Source organism: Balearica regulorum, chromosome 17 (assembly GCF_011004875.1).
Source record: "Balearica regulorum gibbericeps isolate bBalReg1 chromosome 17, bBalReg1.pri, whole genome shotgun sequence".
NCBI classification, from domain to species: Eukaryota; Metazoa; Chordata; class Aves; order Gruiformes; family Gruidae; genus Balearica; species Balearica regulorum.
The window spans coordinates 13,109,817-13,131,376 of NC_046200.1; the positions used below are offsets into that span (position 1 = coordinate 13,109,817).

Below are 21,560 nucleotides of genomic sequence, written 5' to 3' on the forward strand. Positions count from 1 at the left end.
CCACCTTCGGGCCGCTCTGAGGGGACTGTCCAAGATGGTGGGGGTAAGGGGGACCCCCAAGATGGCGGGCGGGGTCGGGGGGCGCCCAAGATGGCGGACGCCCAAGATGGCGGGTCTCAGGCGGTGGGGACTGATATACGACCCTCTTCACGGGCCCCAGTGAGCGGGCAGGAGAGGGCGGGCGGGCCCAGACGGGCCCGCCCGCCCTCTCCTGCCCGCTCACCGGGGCGGAGGCCAGGCAGCGCCGCCTCCCCGAGGCGGGAGGCTGTAGCAGCGGCACACGACGATGCAGCTCCCCGGCGGGACGCCGCCAGCCCGGTTCTTCCTCGCCCTCTGCGTCTGGAGACTGGTGCTGCGCTGGGAAGCCGCAGGTAGAGGGAACTGAGGGAAGGGGAGCAGCGACCGTGTGTGGGTGGCTGTTTAGAGTCCCCCGTGCTCTTGAGGGGAGCTCCCCAGCGGGCCCTAATGCTGATTTCTTTTCTTAAAAAGTAAATTTGTGTGCATGTGCTGAAAGTAACAAGATTCCCATTTGAAAATAAGCTGAGGGGGCTGGTAGAAGGGGGGACTCCTGCAGATTCTCTAGCTGGTTGTTGGGTCCATTTTGGTGTGGGAAGGGGAAAGTAGGAAAAGCAAAAGGACGATGTCAACAGTTGTGTCATCTTGCTCAATGGCTGCCGATATCGGGGTGGTTTTTGTCTGCGCTAAACATTGTTAAGCTGCCAAATGCATCTCGGAGATGCTTTGCCAAGAGCTCCCCTACCAAGCATATGGATATATATCAGATGTCCAGATCTTTGTTAATGGAAGGGGGTTTTGCCGGTTCCCGAGATCCCTAACGCCATCCTTCCCATTTTGCAGGAACAGAGGAAGTGGTCTTTGGGAAAGTTGGAGGAAGCATCCTCCTTTTATGCCGAAATGTCTCCAAAGAAGCAACCGAGGTGGTCTGGTTTCAAGGGGATCCGCACTCTTTCCCCCCACTCTTCTCCTCAAGGGTCGCTTTCCCCCCGGACGTCCGTTTCTCCCTGGTTGACAACAGCTCTCTGCTCATCACAGAGCTGCGTGTCCAGGACGAAGGCAACTATACTTGCAAGGAAGTGTTGAACAAGACGGACCACGAGCACAGGGTCCAGCTCCTGGTAGTCAGTAAGTCTGTCCCGCGTCTGAATTTCCTCCCCTGAGTCTCACTGGTCCCCAGATACATCTGGCACCGGTGGAAAAATAGTGTGAAACAGGGCAAGGTGGTCTTCTTGTGCAAAATCTGTGAGCAGGTTGATACTACTCAATGACACGTTCACTCACAAGCACCGAGACGTGTGTCTAAATCGCCTGTCAAGGATCAGTGGTGTGCGATGCAGAGGACGAAATGCCAGCTGCGAAGTCCTCACTATGTCTCTTCAGTTCCTTCTTCACTGGTAACGATAAATGACATTTTGGACAGATCTTTCATACCGTGTAGCTGCTCCAGGGTGGCCCTTTGCTTCAATCTGGCTGACTTGAGCCTTCATAAATCTTGGGGGTGGGGGATGCTGCTCACTGTCCTTTTTCCCTTGATGGAAATACGTGTTTGAAATAGATGTGCTGTGCCGTTCCTTGTTGCCGTCGTTTTGGTGTGAGGATGGAGGGTCCTCAGCTGACGAGTGGTCTGTGTGGAGTTTTACAGTGCAGCCTTCCGATTTTGATGGCAACACCGTGTTCCTCAGATTTACTGCTGGGAACGCTGTCCCGGCAGTGTGCCTGTTGTTATAAGCACAGGCCATTCTTTCAGCCCTTTTTCCCCCGTTGTGTCTTTTGGTGCTCTCTCCTATTCCCATCCCTATTCCATTCACGCATTCTCTTAGAAATCTTCAGAGCACGGGCGGAAGATCAGACTGGAGAGTCGATTACTTTGCGCACTGCTGGTGCAAGTCCTTCCAGCTTCTGCCGGAGAATTGTTATCTTGCCCAGATGTCCTTCTGTGGGAAGAGCCCGGATTAGTAGGGAGCGCAGGTCCCGTGGCTGGTACCACTCTTGGCCCTTTCACCAAGCCGAATCAGACGTGATGTAGGCTCTGGTCCCTCAGGCTGTGTCCTGCTGTTCTTTGTGCCAGCCAAGCCCATATTATAAGGTTGAAAAAAGAGCAAGATTGCTGCCAGTTTCCTATTTCAGTGACCCTGTGCTTTATTGGCCCCTGCCTTTCTTGCTGGTCTTTCCGTCAACACTGTGAGACCTGTTTTTTGTTTGCATTCAGGGTGTTCCTTCCTTCTCGGTGTTTGGTGAAGGCTGCATGTTGTAAAAGTTGTACCTGTTTTGTACAGATTAAATCTAAGTTCACACGAGTAAAAATTCTCTTCCTGGGGTAAAGAACCTGCAGGTGAGGTTGGAGTGTCACGGAGGGCTGGAGTGAAGGAATTGAACCCAAGGCTGCTTCAGAGAATATATATGTAGGCATGGAGCTTAGGAGGGGGGAGCCCTAAATCTGAAGCATTGGTGCAAAACACTTGTGAGCAAAAGATGTCTATGACATGCCAAGTGTCGGTACTGCACTCTGAACTTCATTTATTAATGTGTCAATTAATTTCCAGAGGTTACAAAGGTAGTATGGGACAGGGGTGTGCCCTTAAATAGGTGAGAGAGGTGTTTCTGGTGGAGCAGAAGCAGCATCAGCTAAGGTCAGAAGTTGAAGGTTCTCAACCTATGGGCCCTGATTTTTCACATTCAGTGTTACTGGAGCAGCTTAGCCTGGGCAAGAACAACCCTGTCAGAGACAGACTTGGCACCACTGTAAAAGAGCCACCCAGGGTCTGGAGGCTTCATGTGGGAGTTACCAGTCAACAGTCTTCAACCCACCTCATGGGTTGTACCAAAAAGTTATCTTTTTGCTTAAAACTGCATTGAAAAAAACCACACACAGTAGAGGAAACATTCTAGCAACACAACAGAGGCGCAGCCCTGGCTTGGGCTGCTGCTCTGTGTTTGTTTTGGATGGGATGGTGTGAAGGAAACGTGCAATTGCACACCTCCAAGGGATTTCTTGGTATGTTTGTGTGCAATTTGATACAAGCCGCTGTTGGCTCTTTTGTGGGCACAAAGTCCTTTTTGCTGGTGTTTTGTGAGGGTTTTTTTGGTTGGGGGAATTGGAGGTTTTTAGGTTTGTGGTTTGTTAACATTTTGGGAACAGATCTCTGCATTTAGACAGAAGAGTAGAGTTGTACTGGGAGATCCTGGGAGTTCAGGAGGTAAAGCTGATGGCTTCAATAGGCGGGTTCCTGGAACCAGCACAAAAAGTGCAGCTCTCTGGGTGTCCTGGAAGGGCTGTGTCCGCCTCTCGACGCGGGGCAGTTTCTGGTGATTCAGGCTGCCAGATTGCTCTTATCAATCTAGGATTCGTGATCAGTTATGAGACCTCCCCAGAGCTGGGACAGAGGAAGTATTGTAGACAACTTTCTTGCCAGAACCAGATGGTTTCAAAGATCACGTGAGATGCGTGTATATAGTTTCTGGAAAGCCAAGCCCCAGGAAGGGATGTTCTTGTAGCTTACATGGTGTTTGGTTTGTTTTTTAACTCATGTCACTTGAAAGGCACTTGAATACATGCTCTGCAAAATAAACACCAGGCATGCCTCCGGCCTCTTGTGTGGGACTTGCCTTAGCAGTGTCTGATCCCTTGGCGGGGTCTCGTTCCGCGTTGGATTAGGCAAGCCAGCCACGGGGGCACAGGGTGTTAATTCTGCCTGGATCAGAGTCCAGAATCCCTATGGCTGTTAAACGAACACGTGTGTGTGTCTGTGCATGGGTGTGCGTGTGTGTCTGTGCGTGGGGGGGTGTGTGAAACCAGCTGATGGGAGAGAGGCAGGAGCTCATACTGCATGAAACAAGAGTCCCGCTCTGCCCAAAGGGATCGCTCTTGGGTTTCTATTGGCTTCTGGCCCGCCCCTGCAATCATGCAGTTGTTTCTGTATTTAAATAACGAACATAGTCGTGGTGGTTACCAAGCAATTGGCCCTGGCACGAGGCCAGTGGTGACTTACCCTACCTATGTTCTTTGCTGGAGTTTGTCCCCACTGCCACAGTGTGGACACGGAGTGTGGTGCGTGGCTGAGGGACGCTGTCCTCAGTGGCGCAGGGAAGGAGCGGAGCATGCCTGGTTTGGCTTCAGCGGCGTGTGTCTGCGGCCCTGACTGTGCGAGCTGGAGTCACCGGGGCTGCCTGTGGGCAGAATGTCTTGTGCTGTAGGAACAGCCTCCTCCTTCAACAGCGTGCTGGGCTTGCTGGGGAAGTCCTCCAGCTTTGAGCTGGTGGCTCTGAGAAGCTGGTTACTTGTCCCTTGGCAAGAGCCCTGATGCTTTTTGTGTTCCCTTGGGAAATCCAAGTGCTCGTATCAGTGACGGGGAGAGGCAGAGCCTTCTTCTCAAGTAGTGTGAATCAGTGTCACGCCCTTGTATCTGAGGCACGAGGGCCTGTGCTGTGATGAATTGCCAAGGGCAGCATGGAGATTTTGTTCTCCTGCTGCGTTTTTAGGTGCTTCTCTTGTTTCCACTGGATAGAGCTGTGGCAGTAATTTTCTTCCTCCCTGTAGATTAGTCCATCAAGGCTCGACTGCGGTTGCTGTTACAGCTTTTGTAGGACAGCCTCCTGCTTGGTCCCTGTTGACTGTCATTCAGAGTTGTGCTCCCCTGGGGCTGTGGGACACAAGTCAAGGAGCAAGATAGGCAGGGAAACCAGGAAGACTTTCAAGGGCAGTGATGGCAAAAACAAGCACTTGTGGGGGTTCCAGCCCTGAGGTGCCAAGAGCTGTGACTTGGAAATGTTTCTAACCACCTGCTGTTCTTCTGACAGATCCACCACACTCAAGCCCAAAGTGCTGGGCTGAGACCTCCTCATCGGGGATGATGCTGCAGCTGTTTTGCAGCTGGCCCGGGGGGTACCCCCACCCCACCCTGTACTGGAGAGAAGAGGGGCACGATCTGGAGAACTCCAGCTGGGTCATCAGCTCCACGAGCTCCTCGGACACCCACGTGGAAACGCTGAACAGCTCCCACCTCTCCCACCGCAAAGTGTTCAAGTGTGTCGGGAGCCATGTCATCAAGCAGGAGGAGCCTGCGTGCACTGTGGAAATAAGTGAGTTGACTTGCCTACCTTATTAACTATTAATGAGGTAATTAGTTAACTGCTAATGGTGGGGCTGACAGGTACCCCAGTCATTCTCTGCCCTCCAGAACACTAAGGCAGTGGTCAGGCAAGCCAGGCTTGCCGCAGGGGGAGACGCTAACAGGGCAGCGTGGCAGGGCTTGGCTTGTGCAGAGGTGACTGTACAAGGCGCAGAAGTCCCACAGCTGAGATCCATCATGGCATAGTTGCAGGTGAGTTGTGTTTTGAGTACATCTTCAGGGGCCGACAGATCTCCCCACTCCAAGCTTTTCACCTGTGCAAGCACTCCTGCCTGTGTGAAAGGTTTTAGTGCCTTGCTCAGCTTGAGATTAAGTTTGGCAGGGATGGGTTTATAGCAGAAGGGTTGTGCTGCCCCCGGGCCCCCTTTAAATATCGAAGGGGATCTGACTAAAGTGGCTTTTGAAAACCTGAGCTGTGTTTATCCTCCAAGGGTTGTCAGGGCTACACAAGAGCTCTGCTGATCCCAAGGGAAATCCTTGAGCTGCCTTTCTCCTCTCTGCCATCTTCCCACTGGCTACCTTCTGACCGTTCTTCCCTGGGGATATAAAGACAAGTGTCAAAAAAAAGGACTGAGCAGTGTGAAAGTTGCTCGGATCGCTCCTTGGAAGGCTGCTGAAGTCTTGTGAGTGAACTGAATGCCAGACACATAGTGCTCAAGTCCCGGTCTCCAGTCTGACTTCCTTCTGTTAATGATTATTAATCAGTCAGATGGCTGATTACTTGTTATGTTAAACTCCTCCGTTCCCTCCTTGACTTTTTTTTTTCCCCCCCTCGGGCTGTTCAGAACGCCCTTCACTGGAATCAGAGCCCCCCAAGACCTGCTTTGTGGGTGACAACGTGACCCTGACGTGCCGTGTGACCGAGAGCACCCCAGCAGCGAGGGTCACCTGGCTGCGGGGCATCACCCACCCAGAGGTGGAGATCCACCCCGGAGGGAGGTACCTCATCGCCCAGGAGGGCAACGTGTCCCGGCTCACCATCCAGAACTGCTCCCAGGGCACCGATGGGGGCTGTTACATCTGCAAGGCCCAGAACCCTGTGGGGCTGAGGGAGCTGTTCGTCTGCCTGACAGTGAAGCGTGAGTGGAGCTGCCTGGGGTTGCTGCCGCAGGGAGTGAGGAGGAGGCGGCAGGGACCTAGTTCACGGGGGCCATCAGCGAGCCCCCAAGGGGCTCCGTTTGCCACTAGGAGCCCTCTTTGCCTGTTGACGCTTTCTGTACTCTTGCAGCAAATGCAGGATTGGCTCCCTTCATCCCAGGGTGAAGAGGCATGATTCCCCTCGCCTTGGCATAACGGTGCTGAGAGGGGAGCATCCTTGGTCCCTGCTGTGGGTTGTGGGCACAGAGGACCTCCTCTAAGGTGCAACAGGCAGGGGTCAATTTGCTTTCCCTAAATGCACATGGGCACAAAAATAGGGGCCTTGGGGTGGTGTTTTCCATACCAACGAAGCACAAGTGCCCGAAACTCTCCCTCCTCGTGCTGTTGGGACTGTTGCAATGACGGGAAATGGGAGACAGCACCAGGACCTGCTCTATTGCTCGTACCGAGATTTCCTCATCTATCCGTGTCCCGGTGACAAGCTGGCCTCCTGTGTCTCCTCTTCTCTCCACAGAGCCGGTGAACATCGTTGGGGTCGTTGGTGCAGTGGTGGTCCTGTCCCTGCTGGCTATTCTCACCATCACTGGGGTCGTCTTGTACTACAATCCCCTCCTGTGCCTGAGAGGTAGGAGACAGGGAGGGGGTTACTCCTTCCTGGGGTGACCTGGTTTTATCCCTGACCAGCTGGTGTGTTGGAGTCAGCCACCGATGATCACTGCAGGCCTTGGGCCTCATCCTGCTCCTGGTCAAAACCCTGTCAGCCTTGGAGGCAGATGGGTTGGAAACACAAGGCCCTTCCCCAGCTGAGTGCTTCAGGCACCTTCCCCTCACCTTCTCCAGGGAGCTGTGCTGTGGTGGGCCCTCTCCCCTTTCCTTGTGACCTTTCCGGTGCTCTCATTGTATACGTGGGCAGGTCACCTTCACCTCTACGTGGGGCTGCCAGAGACCATCCTGCTGCAGGCAGGGTTGGCAGGGGTTGTACAGTAAAACCAGTGGTGTGCTGCCCGAGGAACTGCTCTGGGGCTGGTTTCTAATGCTATCTTTTCCCTTCCCTCCTCTCCGATTCAGGTACTGCATTCAGGTGAGTTGATTTTCCTCAGCCCAGTCCTGCGTGGCCTCACCAGTCCTCCTCCTGGCAGAGGCGGCCTCCCTGTAGGGTAGGGAATCCACCTCGGAGCCGTGCCTCCCACGGGAAGGGGACAGTGGGGATGAGCGAGACTCGGTGCGGGAGCAGGAGGATGAGGGGAGAGGAGAGGAGCGGTATCGCTTTGGGATGCACAGGGACGGTGCTGGCAAGGCACCCGTTAGTGTGGGAGGAGGCTGTGCAGGAGAACTGCTCCTTGGTGCAGGTGAGCCCGAAGACTTAGTAAATAGAAGTGGTGATCGTAAATAGAAGTGGTGATCTTCCGCCACTCTGTATGGGTGTTTGCCCGTGTCATTCCCCTCTCGGCAGGGATGTCTGATAGCTGCACGTGAACAAGTGCCTTCTTGAGGTCCAAGCACACCGGATTTCTTCACTGCTCCCTGCTTGCCCCCCTCCTGGCCCCACTCCCCTTCCTTGCCCTCTTGGCTCTGCTCCCCCAGCTGTGGTGCTGCGGCATGGGAAGGCTCTTTCCTGAGTGCCTTCCCTTCGCCGTCTGTACGGGAGGGGAGAGTAACTCACTTGGGAAGGGCCCGTGCAGTTTAGCGCATGAATATTTGTGAAGTGCTTGGAGGACTTTGGAAGATGAATGGGAAGCAGTGCGGAATGCCGTTGGTGGCGTTGCTGCCAGCAGGGGCTGAAACCACCTGTTCTTTGAACGTGGTTAGTGCAGGATCGGAGGAGTCCCTCGAAATCAGTTGTTTTGTTATAGAGAGGGTTCAAAGCCAGGGAAGGCACAGGCTGGAGAGAGGGGTCAGGACAGGCTGTCCTCAGCCTTTCAGCCCACCTCCGCTCGCTCTGCTGTTCACAGGAATCAAGACTCGGGTGATGTCTTAGTGCTGGTGGACTCAGAAGACGATGATGAGGGGAAGGGGGAAGAGGAGACCACGAGCAGCTCCATGAAGCATGAGGCAATGGTACTGGTCAATGGGAACAGCGTGCAGGCTGCTTACCTCAACCTCCCTACGGAAGGTGAGCCCTGGTGCCTGCCTGCCGGCTGAGTTTGGGGCAGGAGCTGCCAGCTCTCCGGCGGAGCTGTGGGTCTTCCAAGTGCAGCTGCTGGGGAGGGAGGAATTCCTGTTCTCTGATCTGTTGGGTTTTGATGAGATGCTGCTGCTCTGTGCTTCGTGTAGGTGACGATGGTGAGCAGCGTGGCGGGGTCTCTCTGCAGGAAACGAGGGAAGAGACGCAAGGCACATAGTGTCCATCTCTTCTTGCAGAAGCAGACGGAGCTCCGGCTGACGCCCAGCCTCAAGCACGTCCTCGCTGCCCTGTGGCTGAGCGCAGGCCATTGATGTCCTGCAGCGGGCTGGTTCGGTCAGAGCATCCCCACTTTCTCCAGTCTCCCTTTCCTCAGCTTTCACTCCATCCTTCCCCAGCCATGTTTCTCCATTTCTTCTCTCCTCTTTTCATTTCCTCTTTGTCTCAGGTGTCCTTTTTAACAAGGTGGCACCCGGCACAGGCAGAGCTCAAGAAGTGGGTCCCAGTACCCCACTCATCTTGATGCCTGTAACGGACTCGAATACCAGTATGGGATTCTGGCTCCGTCACCATGAGCAGTGCTGGGGTTGTGGGGAGCGTGATGGAGAAAGTCACTGCGGGGCTGCAGCAGTCCTGGGATAACAGAAGAAACAACTAGTGCATGGACAGGACATGGGAGATGCTGACTCTAGGGAGGCTTATTTGTTTTTATTACAAATTTATTACAAATATTTTTTTTTCCCAAGTCCTTTTGAAGTGTTGCTCTGTATCTAAGTCGGGAGTTACTCTGTACCTTGCAGTGTGGTTTTGAGGGGGATGCCTGGCCGTGATGGAACGCACAGAGGGAACTTGTACGGGGAGGGATGAGGAGAGCAGGATCCGCACGGGGAGCAGGGCAGCTGGGGAGGGGAACTGTAGCGGGGGTAACGGAGGGGCCAGGGCATGCGGGAGGGGATGGAGGGACGGTCAAATCTGAGCAGCCTGTGGGGGTAAATGGGGGGACTGAAAAGGCACAGCACGGGCAACGGAGAGGAGCGATGCGTTCAGAGGGATCTGAGTGTGCACGGAGGGAATCGGCACGTAGGAAGGATGGGAATGGCCAAACAGAGCAGGACGGGGTGGAACAGAGGTTGGAGGGGAGCGGAGGGCTCTGAGTGTGCTGGGGGGGAACAGGAGTAAAGTGGGGAGTGGTATGAGAGTGTGCGGACGGTGATGGAGAGGTGAGTGCACAGGGGATCTGTGTGGAGGGTAATGGGGGGACCTGAGGGCACATGGGGGGGAACGGGGAGGACCTGAGGGCAGACAGGAGAAACAAAGGGACCTGAGGGCACGTGGAGGGGAAGAGAAGTGTTCCAGGGGCACGTGGAGCGGGGCTGCACACACACTGTGGGTGAAGCAGCAGGGACTCAGCCCTCCCTGGGCTGCAGATAAGAACAGGGTGAGATGGAGCAGAGCTGAGGGTGTATGGGGGGACCCGAGCACTTGGTGGGACAGTGGCTGGGGTCCGGCTGTGCGTGGCGGTCTCTGAAGGGGTGCAGAGCCTGAACGGAGGTTTCTGAGGGGCTGGAGCAGGGTCTGAGGGCTGGGGGGTCTGGAGTGCAGGTGGGAGGATGGAGTGTGGTTGAAGGACTGTGAGTGGGACCAGTCTGCAAGCTGTCCCCGAGGAGCCTCACGGAGCCCCTGTGCCCAGCACCCCACACTCGCTGGCGACGCTCTGAGCCATGCCCGGAAAATCCCAGGGAGCTGCGGGAGCCTCTGGCTGCCCCTGGCAACAGTGTTGTGCTGCCGCCATCTCAGCTGCCCCGTCTCCCAGCTCCTCTGTGCCGGCCCCTCGGCGAGGAGAAGGCACCAGGCAAGATGGCCTTGGACCTGGAGGAGTATTTGCGCACGGCTTTCCGGGACAAGCTGCAGCTGCAGTGAGTGAGATCCCTCCGTCCTCCCCGCGGGACCGGCAGCTGCCAACCTGGCTCCCACGGCCGGTGCTGCTGGCTGGGGGCGAGCAAGGGCTCGGCAACGGGACCGACACGTCCTGCGTCTCCTGTCGCTGGGTCCTCAGGGTGCCGCTGCCAGGGTGGGTGTCACTGGGTGGGTGCTGAGTCCCCAGGCAGGGGGCTGTGGTGTGTCCCCAGCTGATGCACCCAGGGAGGAGAGGGCACCCAGGTAAGTATGTGGGCTCCATCTCCGCCTGCACCCCATCAGAGGTGGGTGCCCCATTCTGCCTGACGCGCTCCCGGGTGGCTTTCACATGGGTGTCCCCCTGGGAGCAGAGCTCCTGCTGCCTCCCTTGGAAATGGGGGTGCAGAGCCTGTGGGCCCGCTCTGGGTTTGGGGGGGGGTGCAGGGGGATTCCCTGGGGTCGAATCAGAAAGCCGAGGTTGTGCCATGACTTGTCCTTCCCTGGGGTGCTGCACTTGGGGGGTGGGTGAGGGGAGAGTGAGCCAGGGCCCCTGCGCTGAGCCCCGGCAGGCAGCAGGGTCCCCGGGGGATCCCAGTCACGCCACGGTGGCGGGTGCCTCCCCACCCGGGCACGATGAACTCCACGAGACTCACAGCAGGACGGTGCCGGCGTGGGATGCCACCGCACTGCTGCCCTCCACACGCTTGCTGCTGAAGAGGCGGGAGGTGGTGGAAGCGGAGCGGGCGCTGCAGAGCCGGCGGGAGGTAAGGGCGGCCGCCAGCCCCTCCGTGTGCCCCGGGCCCGGGGGCTGCAGCCCTGGTGGTGGCGTGCCCTGGGAGACAAGCAGCCGGCGGGCACCCATCCCTGCCTCGGGTGTTCTGGCGCGGGGCGACGCTCTCAGCGCCTGGCAGTCCCGCAGGAATTTCGGCAGAGGATGGAGCGCCTGGTGCAGCGCTGGCAGCAGCTGGGCCAGCGGGAAGAGCAGCTCCGGGATGTCACCCTCAAATTCAACACCTTTCTCAAGGTGCCGGTGGTGGGGGCTGGGGCTGGGCTGGCCATCGGGACCCTGCTGACCCCATCCCCGTGCCACAGGCTTCGTCAGCGAGGCAGGAGCGGGCGCTGCAGCGGGCAGCCAAGGAGCGGGCGCGGGCGGCGGGGCAGGGTGCCAAGGCTGCCCGCCTGCACCAGGAGCTCGAGGGGCTGCTGCGGCGCAGGGAGCGCCTGGCCCAGCGCCTGCGGAGCCTCCGCGGCTTCGGCGACTACCTGCAGGGCGTGCTGGCCAGGATGGGGCAGGTGAGCACGGGGGTCCCTGTCCTGCGGTGCCACCATGCATGTCCCTAAACCCCTTGCGGGGGGGGCCAACCCTGTCCAGGGCAGCAGCCCCTGCAGCCCCTCAGCCCCTTCCCGCTGCCCAGTTCCAGGATGTCCCGGCCATGCTGGCCCATTTCGGGGCGCTGGCAGGGGCACGGGCAGCCCTGGCGCAACAGGCGGAAGCCGGGCAGGAGCGGCTGGCCCAGGGCTGGGCACAGCTCCGGCAGTACCAGGAGGAGGCCGGCAGTGAGCTCCTGCGCACCAACGACGAGCTGGCCCAGCTCCGTGCACAGCTGGAGGCTGCCCGCCATGATGTGCTCCAAGGGGTAAGGCGGGACATGGGGTGCCCGAGACCCCCCCCCCAGGGAGAGGGGCAGCAGTACGGACTCCAAGCGCACTGCAGAGGGGAGATGCCCAAGGTGGTGGTGGCGGGAAGCTGGGCGGCATCCCCTGCGCTGAGCTGGGGGTCCCCATGTGCCCAGAGAGCAGCATCAGCAACTGTGCATGGCGGGGGGGGGGGGGGGACACAACACAGCCAGGACACCTGGGTGCCTCTGTCCCAGCTGGGGGGTGCAGGGGACACGGGGCAGTGGCTGGGGGGGCTCTCTGTTGCTGTGTCCCCCAGGAGTCCCACTGGGCCCACGTCCAGGGCACGGCTGCCCAGAAGACCCTGCTGCTGGGGCAGGTCAAGCTGGCAGTGCTGAACCTCTTCCAGCTTGCCACCACACGGCTTGAGGTCCTTACGGATGTGGCCCTGGAGGACACCGAGGCCCAGCTGGACACGGTCAGTGCAGCCCTCTCTCTCCTGGATGGTGGGGCCAGGGGTGGGTGGTACATGGGGTGTTCACGGTCCCGGATGGCTGTGGCATCAGGCTCCCATCTCCACAGGTACTGCTCTGCATGCAGGACCTGGCTGCCATCTGTGCCAACCTGCACCCCAGGGAGCCGAGGCTGCGTCCCCCACGCTTGCCTGCAGCCACCAGCACACTCCCGATGCGCCCCAGGGGTGCCAGGGTGTCTCTGAGCCAGGAATAGCCCCCAGGGACACCCATCCGCTCCTGGGGCTGGGGAGAGGCTGCCAGGGCGAGCGCGGTGCCCCAGGACCCACCCTGGGGATGGAGGTTGCTCCTTGACGAGTCTGGGAACCGCCATGACGAGAGGCGACGCGGATGGCAGTGGCACAGCCACACTGGGATGGCACCGCGCTGGGGCAGGGGCCAGGGGTCCCCAGGGCAGAGCTGCCTCCCCTCAGGGACCCTTCTGGAAGGGGCACCCAGGCAGCAGGACCTGGCTGCTGCGGAGGAAGGGGAGCTGTTGCTCGTGTTCAGGCTGCTGGTATCTCCAGAGGTGTCTCCTGCCAAAATACAGCCCAGCTGTGGCCCTGCAGCACCTGGTTGTTTCAGGACTGTGCCTGGGGGTGGCCCAAGGGCAGGGGGAATTACCCCAGGCGTGATGCTTGGAGCAAGGACAAAGAGGAGTCAGGATGCAAAACCAGCCAAGTATTTAATGTCTCCTTCCTCGGCGCCCAGCCCAGGCGTGGGGGAAGCCGCTGGGGCACGGCTCCCTCCCCTACACCTTCTTCCGCAGCTTGCCCTTCTTGGCGGCCCCCACCCTGCGCCCGAAGGCCATCTGCCGCAGCTCCTGCACCCGCCGCCGGTTCCTGGCCTTAAGGCGCTTGAGCCCCCCGCTCTGCAGGAAGCGCTGCTTGGCCGCCTTCTTGCGCTGCTTCAGGATCTGCTGCTTGTTCTTCAGCTCCGAGCGCACCTTGCCCTGGGCGGGGGGCTGCCTGGACCCTGCTGGGGGGACACAGCCAAGCTCAGCTCGGAGGCCAGAGCTAGGTGTGGGGGGGGACACGGCAGAGGGGGGCTCCATCGCTTGCTCCAGGTACTCACCGTGCCTGTGCTTCCCTCTAAACTGCTCCCTGCCTCGTTCGCCTTCCTCGTCCTCGTCCCGCTCGTCAACCTTGTATTTCTGCTTCCACTTTTCATAGCTGGGCCGGGGTGGGTTAAGGGAACGTGCGCTGACTCCCCATGGCTCGATCCGTCGTGGTGTGACCAGCCTCCCTCCCCAGGCCGCTGCCCTGGCAGGGGATGGATCCCCGGGAGCAGGACACGAGGCCGTGTCCTGCTCCCCCTCCCCACGGCACAGGCGGGCGGCAGCCCCCACAGGCAGGATACAGGTTGTTCTTGTAGGAGCTGCTGATGTAGCGCCCGCTCTCTGTCCGCACCTTCTTCTTGTCCTCCTGGCCCGTCTGCCCCACGAACCGCTTCTTCTTGCGGTCCCTGTGAGAGAAGGGAGGGCAGTGAGGCTGCGTGGTGGGACCCCCCAGCCCTGATTTCTCCCCCCAGCCCACGGCCAGACCCCACTCACCACTTCAGCAGTTGCTTGCTCTTGTTGAGGTTGTGGTTTTCGTCACCCATGAGATCCAGGATGGCTCCGGCTGCCTGCTGCTCGAAGGGGCTGCCCTCGCCGCCCACGCTCAGCCTGCAAAGGGTGGGGGGGTGAGAGCAGCCCCCCTCGCACAAGCCATGGTAGGATGGCGGCAGGAGCCCTACCGGACTCACCCTCTCTCGCTCTCAAAGTCCTTGGGCCGGTACGGGATGTAGAAGTCCTCGTCCCGCTGCGCCAGCTGCTGCAGCTTTTTCCTGGCGCCGTCTTCTCCCCCTCGGCCCCGTTTTCGCTTCTGGCCCACCACGGTGGAGAACACGTCCTGGAAGGGGACAGCGGAGGGGTTGGGGGGCCACATCCCCCGACCAGTCACTGCACCAGCCCCCGAACCTGGCACAGCCTGGGGGCCCCGGTGCTGCCAGCGCCCAGCCAAGCTCCCACGGCTGTGGCAACCCCCTGTTCCTGCCCCCTTACCTGGAGGTTTTCCTCCTCCTCTTCTTCTCCCTCCTGGGGCCCGGGGGGGGCAGAGCAGAGCCCCTGCCCTTTGAGAGCCGCTGCCCGCTTCTCCTGCTGCCCACGCTGGTACTTCTCGATGAGGGCATGGTCACGGCGCCGCTTCGACCGCATCACAGTGCTGGCCAGTGTCCGGGACGTGGCGTTGATCTCGAAGATGGTCTGTTCCCGAGGCAGGAGCACGAGCCCCAGTGAGCGGCACGGCTGGCCGCACGGACCTTCCCTCCCACCCCAACCCAGGTGCCTCGTGCCCAAGGACAGGTCTCAACTCACCGCCTTGGACTTGTAGGTCTTAATGCTGTCCACGAACTTCAGCCTCTCCAGCTCGGTGTCTTCAAAGCGAGCGCCTGGGAAACACGGGCACGGAGAGGGGCACAGATCAGCTCCTCGGTGAGGGGGACGGGGTCCCCTCCCTCAGCGTCCCCAAGGCACTCACTGAAGAGCGGGTGGATGCCCAGCTGGGACACATCCAGGTCCTTCGCCCTCTTGATGGACTCGGGCGAGGGGCCGGGTCGGGAGCGTAGGTACTGCTTCTGGGCATTGTCGGCGACGCGGCGCAGGCTCCGCAGCTCCAGCGAGCCCTCGTGATCCGTCAGCAGCAGGCACTCTTCATCGTCCACGAGGCTCTGCGGGACGCGGCCCAACACCCCACCGGCATCTGCAGCCCAGGGGACACTCTGCATCAACTCCCTGGTCCCCACCCCAGGGTTGTGGCAGCGGGCACAGCAGTAACCCAGGATTAAACAAAGCGGAGCTAACAACAGCCACACGGAGCGCGGTGGAGTTAAATCAGCTTCCCTGCTACACGCCAGAGCCCCCAGCACCCCGTTTTCCCCAGCCACACCCCTGTAACGAGAGCTTATCACCCCTCTGCACAAATGCCAACCACAAGACCACGAACTCCAGCATGGCCAAGGATAAAATCCCAGTGGCCACGTGGCCAGTGTCGCAGCTCAGACGTGCAGCCACCCCAATCTGCCTTACCGGTGGGCATCTCCTGGGCACCGGCGAGGACAAGCGGTCGCCCCAGGAAGAGGTGGAGGTCAAAGACGTAGGGCATCTCATCGGGAGCCACCAGCGAGTAGGCAGTGCCGCTCCGGCCAGCTCGGGCCACACGACCTGGGACGGGGAGGAGGAGAGTGGGAAACCAGACCCAGTGCCACCCCCGCCTGCCCCCACCTGGGCAGGGACCCACTGGTGTCCATGGGAGCCCACGCACGTGACATTTACCCTGGCTGGCAAGGGGCTGAGGGCCGCTGGGGAAGGAGGCAAAGGGGAGCCCACCACGGTGCCATCCAAGAGGGAAGGCACCAGCCCCGAAGAGCCCCCGCAGCCCAGCTGGGAGCTCAGGGATGTTCCTGCTCCCGCTCTGTCCCCAGCCTGTCTCCTCATGTCACAACATGGTGACCTCGTGCCCCAAAGATATCACCACCACGTCCGGGGCATCAGTGCCAGCCCAGCAGGCCACAGCCATGGGAAACACGGGACAAGGGACAGCGCACTCACACCCTCCCCGTCACCCTGAGGGACCCCCAGGTTGCAAGGACCCCTGCACGGTGCGCGGGCACGCACCGACGCGATGCAGGAACAGCTTGGCCTTCGCGGGGAAGCTGTAGTTGATGACGTTGTCCAGCATGGGGATGTCGAGCCCGCGGGCGGCCACGTCGGTGACCAGCAGCACTGGGCACTTGCCCTGGGCAAACTTGGCGATGTTGATCTTGCGGGCGGTCTGGTCCAGCGAGCTGTAGACGTGTGTGCAGCGGATGCCCTGGGCCGTCAGCAGCTGGAGGTGGGGAGAGAGATCAGATCCCACCTGGGCAGGGACCCCTAGCTCCCAGGGCCCTGAGACCCCGGGGTGCCCACCCAGACCCCCAAATCCCACTGCGCTCCCTCCTCTCTCTGAGGGGTAGGTGGACACAGCACCTCCACAATCACATATACTGGGATTTCTCCCTCAACCTGGCAAAACAGAGGTGGAGACTCCAGCAGGGACGTGCCCAGATATGCAGACCCCACGTTGGGTCTGGAAAGGGGTCTCGGGCACCGCCGGCAGCCTGCCCTTTAACAGGGGTACACGCTGGGCGCCCCCAAATGCCACTTGCCTCCTTGAGATACTCTGTGTGGTGCTTGGTGGCCACGAAGACGACCGTCTGGTCCTGGGGCTTTACCACGCTCCGGAGCAGGTGGAGCAGCACAGCCGGTTTGTCGTCCCCGCGCACGTGGAAGAAAGCCAGCTGCAAAGGGAGGGCAGAGCTCAGCCCCTCTGCGTCCCCACGCCACACACGGCCACCTCTTGTCCCATCCTCGCCAGCCTGGAGCCACTGCAGGGTGGCTTGCAGGGGGCGGGGGGCACAAAGCCTGCCTCAAGCCCCCCCCGGCCCCTCTCACCTTGAGCTGCTCGCTGAGCTTGGACTCCACATCCAGACGGATCAGCATCGGCTCAGTGAGACCTGTGGGGTGTGGTGACACGCAGGACACGGGTCACATGTGGAATGTGCCACTGGGACCAGCCCCACCCCTCGGCCTGGGGACACCCGCCTGGCTCAGCATTAATCCAGCTCAGTTTTGCCAGTCCTGGGCCCAGCCCAGCTGCGGGACTGTGCCGTGTCCCCGTCCCCAGGGTCCCCCCCAGACCCAGCTCCCCCAGCCGCCCTCTGCCCCGCGCTCCTCACCGGCCCGGGCAAACTCGACGAGCAGCTTGGGCAGCGTGGCGGAGAAGAGGACGGTCTGGTGGCAGTCTGGGAGCCGGGTGATGATCTCCTGGAGCTGCTCCGCAAAGCCCATCTCAAAGAGCCTGCAGGGCAGGGGACGGGGGACGTGGCAGCGCTTTTAGGTCCCTCCTTGCCCAGCCCCACCACCCCCCCCAGGGCACCTCATTCCCTCACCCCACACGTGGGGACACCGCCAGCCCCGGGGACCCCCCTGCACCCCTCTGACCTGTCAGCCTCATCGAACACCACGTACTCCACGGTGTGCAGCTTCAGTTTCATCTCCACCGCCACGTGCACCAGGCGCCCGGGGGTGGCGATGATTCTGTGGGGACAGAGCTGGTGATGGGACCAGGTTGGGGGTGGCGGTGTCCCCACACCAGCCTGGGTGCAGGGCCCAAATCCGACCCAGAGAGACCCCCTTGTCCCCATGGGGGGCACAGGAAGATGCTCCAAGGGAACACCAGGACACGTCCATCGGGCACGCTGGCTGTAAACACCAGTGATGTCCCCGGACGGCGGGTAGCTCTCGGGGACCATTTCCCCACCAGGTCCCCTCCCCGCACCCCCACTCACATGTCAGGGTTCTCGTGCAGGGCAGCGAACTGGTCCTCCATCCTGCGAGAGGGGGGAGAGGCTGGGGCGGTGCCGGGTGGCGCGGGGCAGCTCAGCCCCTCACCAGGTTTTGGGGAGGCTTTAGGGAAGAGGGGACCGGTGGGGACACGGGGATGGCTTACTTGTCTCCTCCCAGGATCAGGGCGGTCTTCAAGCCCGTGAACTTGCCCAGCTGCGAGGTGAGAAACAAACACGTCGGGGGGGGGGGGGTGTTAAAACCAAACCCCTCGCCCCCGTCGTTCCCACTCGTCCCCGTCGTCCCCCCGTACCTCCTTGGTGAACTTCAGGGTCTGCAGGGCCAGCTCGCGGGTGGGCGAGAGGACAAGGGCACGTGCCCCGGCCTGGCTGGGCGCCTTCAGCCGCTCGAACATGGGGATGAGGAAGCAGGCCGTCTTCCCGCTGCCCGTCCGCGCCATCGCCACCACGTCCCGGCCGCGCAGGATGGGGGGGATGCTCTGCGAGACACCGCCCCGCCGTCACCGTCGCCGTCCGGCCGCCACCACCCCGGGATGGCCGTCCCGCCGCCCCCCACGCTCACCTTCCTCTGGATGGGGGTGGGCACCTTGTAGCCCTTCTTCATGATGCCCTTGAAGACGGGGTAGCTGAGCCCTGCGGGGACGGGGACGGGTGAGGGGGCACGGGCGGGGGGGGGACGGGCCCCGTCCCGGGATGAGCTGCCCCCCGCCCTGCACGCACCCATGGACTGGAAGCCCCCGGACTTCTTCTTCTTCTGGTTCTGGGCCCGCACCATGGCCCGCGTGTCCGGCTCGGCATCGGCGCCATCCTCCTCCTCCTCCTCGGCGGCGGGGAAGGCGGGCAGCGGGGGCGCGGGGACCTGGGGACAGCGGGGGGACGTGCTGCGGTGATGGGCGTCCCGGAGGTGCCAGGGCCTGCCGGGCAGGGACACCGGCACGGGGGACACCGGCACGGGGTACTGGGGACGCTGGTTTTGGGGACAGCAGTGCTGGGTGTGCCGGCACACGGGCACTGGGCACGCGGGTACCGAGGATGCCAGCACCGGGCACAGGGCACACCGGGGCACAGGGCACACCGGTACCGGGCACAGGGGACATCGGTACACGGGGACCAGGCACACCGGGCACAGGGCACACCGGCACACGGGGTCCGGGCACACCGGGGCACAGGGCACACCGGTACCGGGCACAGGGCACACCGGGGCACAGGGCACACCGGGGCACAGGGCACACCCGCACCGAGGACACCGGTGACGCCGCCCTGGAGTCCCGCCCCGGTCCCGCCCCCTCCCTCGTGCCCCCCCCCGTCCCTACCGGCGCTCCCCGGGGCTGGCGGCGGGCGCGCGGCGGCGCCATCTCGGTAGCGGCGGCGGAAGCACGTGGCGGTGGGCGGGGCCGGAAGGGGCGTGGCCTGCCCCATCCCCGCCCCGAGCGGCGCGCGGCCATGCGTGCGGCGGGGCCGGTGCCGGTACCGGGGGGCGGTTCTGGTTCTGCTCCCGCTGCCCAGGTGCGGCGGGGGGGCCGGGGCTCTCGCCGGGCACGGGCCTCCTTCGTGGACGAGTCGCTCTTCGGCAGCCCCGCGGGGGCCCGCCCGGCACCGCCCGGCTTCGCGCCTCCCTGGGCGGCGGCGGCGGCTCCCGGTGGCGGCGGCCCCCGGCCGAGGAGTAAATGCAGGTGAGCGGCGGCACGGGGCGCTCCCGCCAGTCCTCCCCGGCCCGCTGCCCCGGGTTTTCGGGGCTCGCTAAGCGCCGGTGCCGGCCCCTGCCGGCAGCAGCTGGGGGAGGGCGGCCCGGCAGCGCCCCTCGGTCCCCGCTCCAGCCCGGGCCGGCGGGGCTGGGCAGGGCTGGGCAGGGCAGGGCTGGCCCCGGGCGGGGCTGGGGCAACCCCCTTCCACGGACCCGCGAGGGTTTGTCCCCCGTGCGCTCTCCTGGGCTGTCGCTGCCTGCGCTAACGAACACACGGCTTTCTCCCCTCGCTGCCCGTGAAGGTTGAGAAGTCACACTCCATCCTTCTGCGACGAGTCCCTGTTCGGTGCCAAGCCCGAGGGTCCGGCCTGGGCAGCTCCGTGGATGAGGAAGGAAGACATAGCCAAGCTCCATCCGCTGCTCTGGAGCCCTCCGCCTGCCCCCCGAAACCAGCCCGGTGTTTCCCCTCGCTCCAGGGAGACGCCCTTGAGAGCCGTCCACCCGCGAGCCCCTGCGTCTCCGGCAACGGCAGGCATCGAGGCGGGCCGAAAGGGCAAGTCCTGCGTCTGGAAGCGTCCGGAGAGCGATCTGGGCTCTGAAGGCCAGGGTGCTCCCAGCAGACGACGTTCCCAGTCTCTCAGCCGGCTGAACACCCCCTCAGACCGGCTCTGCCTGGCTTCGGACAACCCCAGGACAGAAAGGTGTAAAAACCAGAGTCCTCCAACAGCTCCTGCGACCCCCCGAGGCCCTCTGATGAGGAGTCGGTCGAAAAGCGTGTCCGGACCTTCTTTGGCCGGGAGCTCCACGGCAGCGGGTGGCTGCAAACCCAGGCCTCCCTGGAAGTGAAACCAAACATCCCTCTGGACGTAACTACAGCCTTAACCTGCCCGAGGCGGGTCCTGACCTCCTGGAGAGCGAGTCTGCGAGCACCCCGAGACCTCCCGTGGCTGCGAACAAAGGATGGGGGTGCTGCTCCAGGCAGGAGGACGAGCCAGGAACCGAGGGTGACTGCAGCACCAGAGTGGGACAGCCTTGGTGGCAACAGCAGCTTCCATTGACTGTCCGGTGGTCGTCAGATGAGGTGCGGTAACGAGTCAGATTCCTTCTGTCCAGGATGTCCAGCCGGGAAGTGCGAAGAGCAGGAGACAGGGCTGCCTACGGCCTAGGTCCGGGGCCTGTCCAGGAGAAGGAGCAGGCACAGGTACACCTACAGCACAGCCTGGGGGGGCAGGCAGGGCCTGAGCTCGGGTGGAGCTCCCAGAGCAGCAGGTGCCACCGGGGTGGAGGTCCCAGGCGAGGCTGGCCAGGGCAGTCAAGGTCTGAGGGCCCAGACGGCGACCTCCGCTGACTGCTTCTGGGGAGAGAGGAGTCCTGCTTCGTCCTGCCTGTCACGTACAATTGCAGGATTGCTCGGGCTCGAGGGGACCGCTGGAGGTCCGTAGCTCAACCTCCTGCTCAAGGCAGGTGAGCTATGGACTCAGGCAAGGCTGCGCAGGGCTTTATCCAGTTGGGTGGTGGAAACCTTCAAGGACAGAGGGTGCACCACCTCCCTGGCACCCCCTCCCACTGCTTGACTGTCCTTGGGGTGAGAAGTTTCCATTTATATCCAGTCAGAGCCTTTCTTGTTTTGGTTTGTGTCTGTTTCTTGTTCTGCTTGGCTCAAACCTCACAGTCACCTCCTCTCCCTAGGTACCAGGAGGCTGCTCTGAGTCCCCCCGAAACCTTCCCTTCTCCAGGCTGAAGGAGCCCCATTCCCTCACCCTCTCCGCGTGGGACGCGTGCTCCAGCCCCGACCGTCTTGGTGGCTCTCTGCTGGCCTTGTTCCGTTTCATCAACACTTTAATGATCTCCTTTGGCAAGGAATGACAAGGGAGGAGGAGCAGAGAGGTGAGGAATGGCATCGCCCTGCATCCTGCCAGCGGTGGGATGTCCCGGAGCTGGATGGGGTTTGTGACGCAGAAGGATCTGCCACAGGGATTTCGGCAGCTTCTGGTGATGGGGATGTGCTGAGCGAACACATAATCCCATGGTTTGTACTGAGGGTTGTGAGGTGCTCTCACAGCAACACCACGCTCGTCACCAAATAAATGATCCAAGGAAAA

At 61.5% G+C, this 21,560-nt stretch overlaps 4 protein-coding genes across 7 annotated transcripts; 3 read left to right on the plus strand and 1 right to left on the minus strand.

Moving 5' to 3' along the window:
- The first annotated feature begins 227 nt into the window (after positions 1-227).
- VSIG10 (V-set and immunoglobulin domain containing 10) lies at positions 228-9,083 on the plus strand. 2 transcript variants are annotated; one of them, XM_075769832.1, is made up of 8 exons: positions 228-371; positions 859-1,143; positions 4,816-5,097; positions 5,933-6,226; positions 6,760-6,870; positions 7,314-7,326; positions 8,198-8,358; positions 8,520-9,083. In XM_075769832.1, the coding sequence occupies exons 1-8, from the start codon at positions 287-289 to the stop codon at positions 8,585-8,587; spliced, it is 1,299 nt and encodes a 432-aa protein (XP_075625947.1). In that variant the 5' UTR covers positions 228-286; the 3' UTR covers positions 8,588-9,083. The 2 variants fall into 2 exon arrangements, with proteins under 2 accessions (XP_075625947.1, XP_075625949.1); XM_075769834.1 differs by lacking the exons at positions 7,314-7,326; positions 8,520-9,083 and having other exon boundaries at positions 8,198-8,356.
- Positions 9,084-10,157: 1,074 nt separating this feature from the next.
- CFAP73 (cilia and flagella associated protein 73) lies at positions 10,158-13,042 on the plus strand. Of its 3 annotated transcripts, none has more exons than XM_075769835.1 (7): positions 10,158-10,283; positions 10,892-11,027; positions 11,183-11,287; positions 11,356-11,556; positions 11,679-11,900; positions 12,200-12,358; positions 12,447-13,042. In XM_075769835.1, exons 1-7 carry the CDS (start codon positions 10,225-10,227, stop codon positions 12,705-12,707), a joined length of 1,143 nt encoding a protein of 380 aa, XP_075625950.1. In that variant the 5' UTR covers positions 10,158-10,224; the 3' UTR covers positions 12,708-13,042. The 3 variants fall into 3 exon arrangements, with proteins under 3 accessions (XP_075625950.1, XP_075625951.1, XP_075625952.1); XM_075769836.1 differs by having other exon boundaries at positions 11,165-11,287; positions 12,463-13,041; XM_075769837.1 differs by having other exon boundaries at positions 12,463-13,036.
- A 16-nt stretch (positions 13,043-13,058) lies between these two features.
- DDX54 (DEAD-box helicase 54) lies at positions 13,059-19,186 on the minus strand. The gene is made up of 20 exons (XM_075769814.1): positions 19,088-19,186; positions 18,495-18,633; positions 18,337-18,407; positions 18,068-18,253; positions 17,921-17,970; positions 17,760-17,801; positions 17,413-17,508; positions 17,148-17,269; positions 16,864-16,925; positions 16,578-16,709; positions 16,048-16,258; positions 15,460-15,594; positions 14,912-15,133; positions 14,749-14,822; positions 14,437-14,637; positions 14,139-14,284; positions 13,945-14,058; positions 13,752-13,856; positions 13,467-13,564; positions 13,059-13,367 (listed from the first exon to the last, which is right to left on the minus strand). Exons 1-20 carry the CDS (start codon positions 19,127-19,129, stop codon positions 13,144-13,146), a joined length of 2,472 nt encoding a protein of 823 aa, XP_075625929.1. The 5' UTR covers positions 19,130-19,186; the 3' UTR covers positions 13,059-13,143.
- Positions 19,187-19,217: 31 nt separating this feature from the next.
- Positions 19,218-21,560, plus strand: RITA1 (RBPJ interacting and tubulin associated 1). The gene is made up of 3 exons (XM_075769840.1): positions 19,218-19,447; positions 19,761-20,659; positions 21,148-21,560. Exons 1-2 carry the CDS (start codon positions 19,218-19,220, stop codon positions 20,302-20,304), a joined length of 774 nt encoding a protein of 257 aa, XP_075625955.1. The 3' UTR covers positions 20,305-20,659; positions 21,148-21,560.

What these genes read in the sequence shown, in the direction of transcription:
- VSIG10 (XM_075769832.1), top strand. Translation starts at nt 287, where the DNA reads ATGCAGCTCCCCGGCGGGACGCCGCCAGCCCGGTTCTTCCTCGCCCTC. An exon ending in GCTGCGCTGGGAAGCCGCAG is followed by an intron (nt 372 to 858) that starts GTAGAGGGAACT and finishes CCCATTTTGCAG; the next exon opens with GAACAGAGGAAGTGGTCTTT. An exon ending in CCTCAACCTCCCTACGGAAG is followed by an intron (nt 8,359 to 8,519) that starts GTGAGCCCTGGT and finishes TGCTTCGTGTAG; the next exon opens with GTGACGATGGTGAGCAGCGT.
- CFAP73 (XM_075769835.1), top strand. Translation starts at nt 10,225, where the DNA reads ATGGCCTTGGACCTGGAGGAGTATTTGCGCACGGCTTTCCGGGACAAG. An exon ending in CGCTGCAGAGCCGGCGGGAG is followed by an intron (nt 11,028 to 11,182) that starts GTAAGGGCGGCC and finishes GCAGTCCCGCAG; the next exon opens with GAATTTCGGCAGAGGATGGA. An exon ending in TGCTGGCCAGGATGGGGCAG is followed by an intron (nt 11,557 to 11,678) that starts GTGAGCACGGGG and finishes CCCGCTGCCCAG; the next exon opens with TTCCAGGATGTCCCGGCCAT.
- DDX54 (XM_075769814.1), bottom strand. Translation starts at nt 19,129, where the DNA reads ATGGCGCCGCCGCGCGCCCGCCGCCAGCCCCGGGGAGCGCCG. An exon ending in GCCAGCCCCGGGGAGCGCCG is followed by an intron (nt 18,634 to 19,087) that starts GTAGGGACGGGG and finishes CGCTGTCCCCAG; the next exon opens with GTCCCCGCGCCCCCGCTGCC. An exon ending in GACTTTGAGAGCGAGAGAGG is followed by an intron (nt 14,059 to 14,138) that starts GTGAGTCCGGTA and finishes CACCCTTTGCAG; the next exon opens with GCTGAGCGTGGGCGGCGAGG.
- RITA1 (XM_075769840.1), top strand. Translation starts at nt 19,218, where the DNA reads ATGCGTGCGGCGGGGCCGGTGCCGGTACCGGGGGGCGGTTCTGGTTCT. An exon ending in CGGCCGAGGAGTAAATGCAG is followed by an intron (nt 19,448 to 19,760) that starts GTGAGCGGCGGC and finishes CTGCCCGTGAAG; the next exon opens with GTTGAGAAGTCACACTCCAT.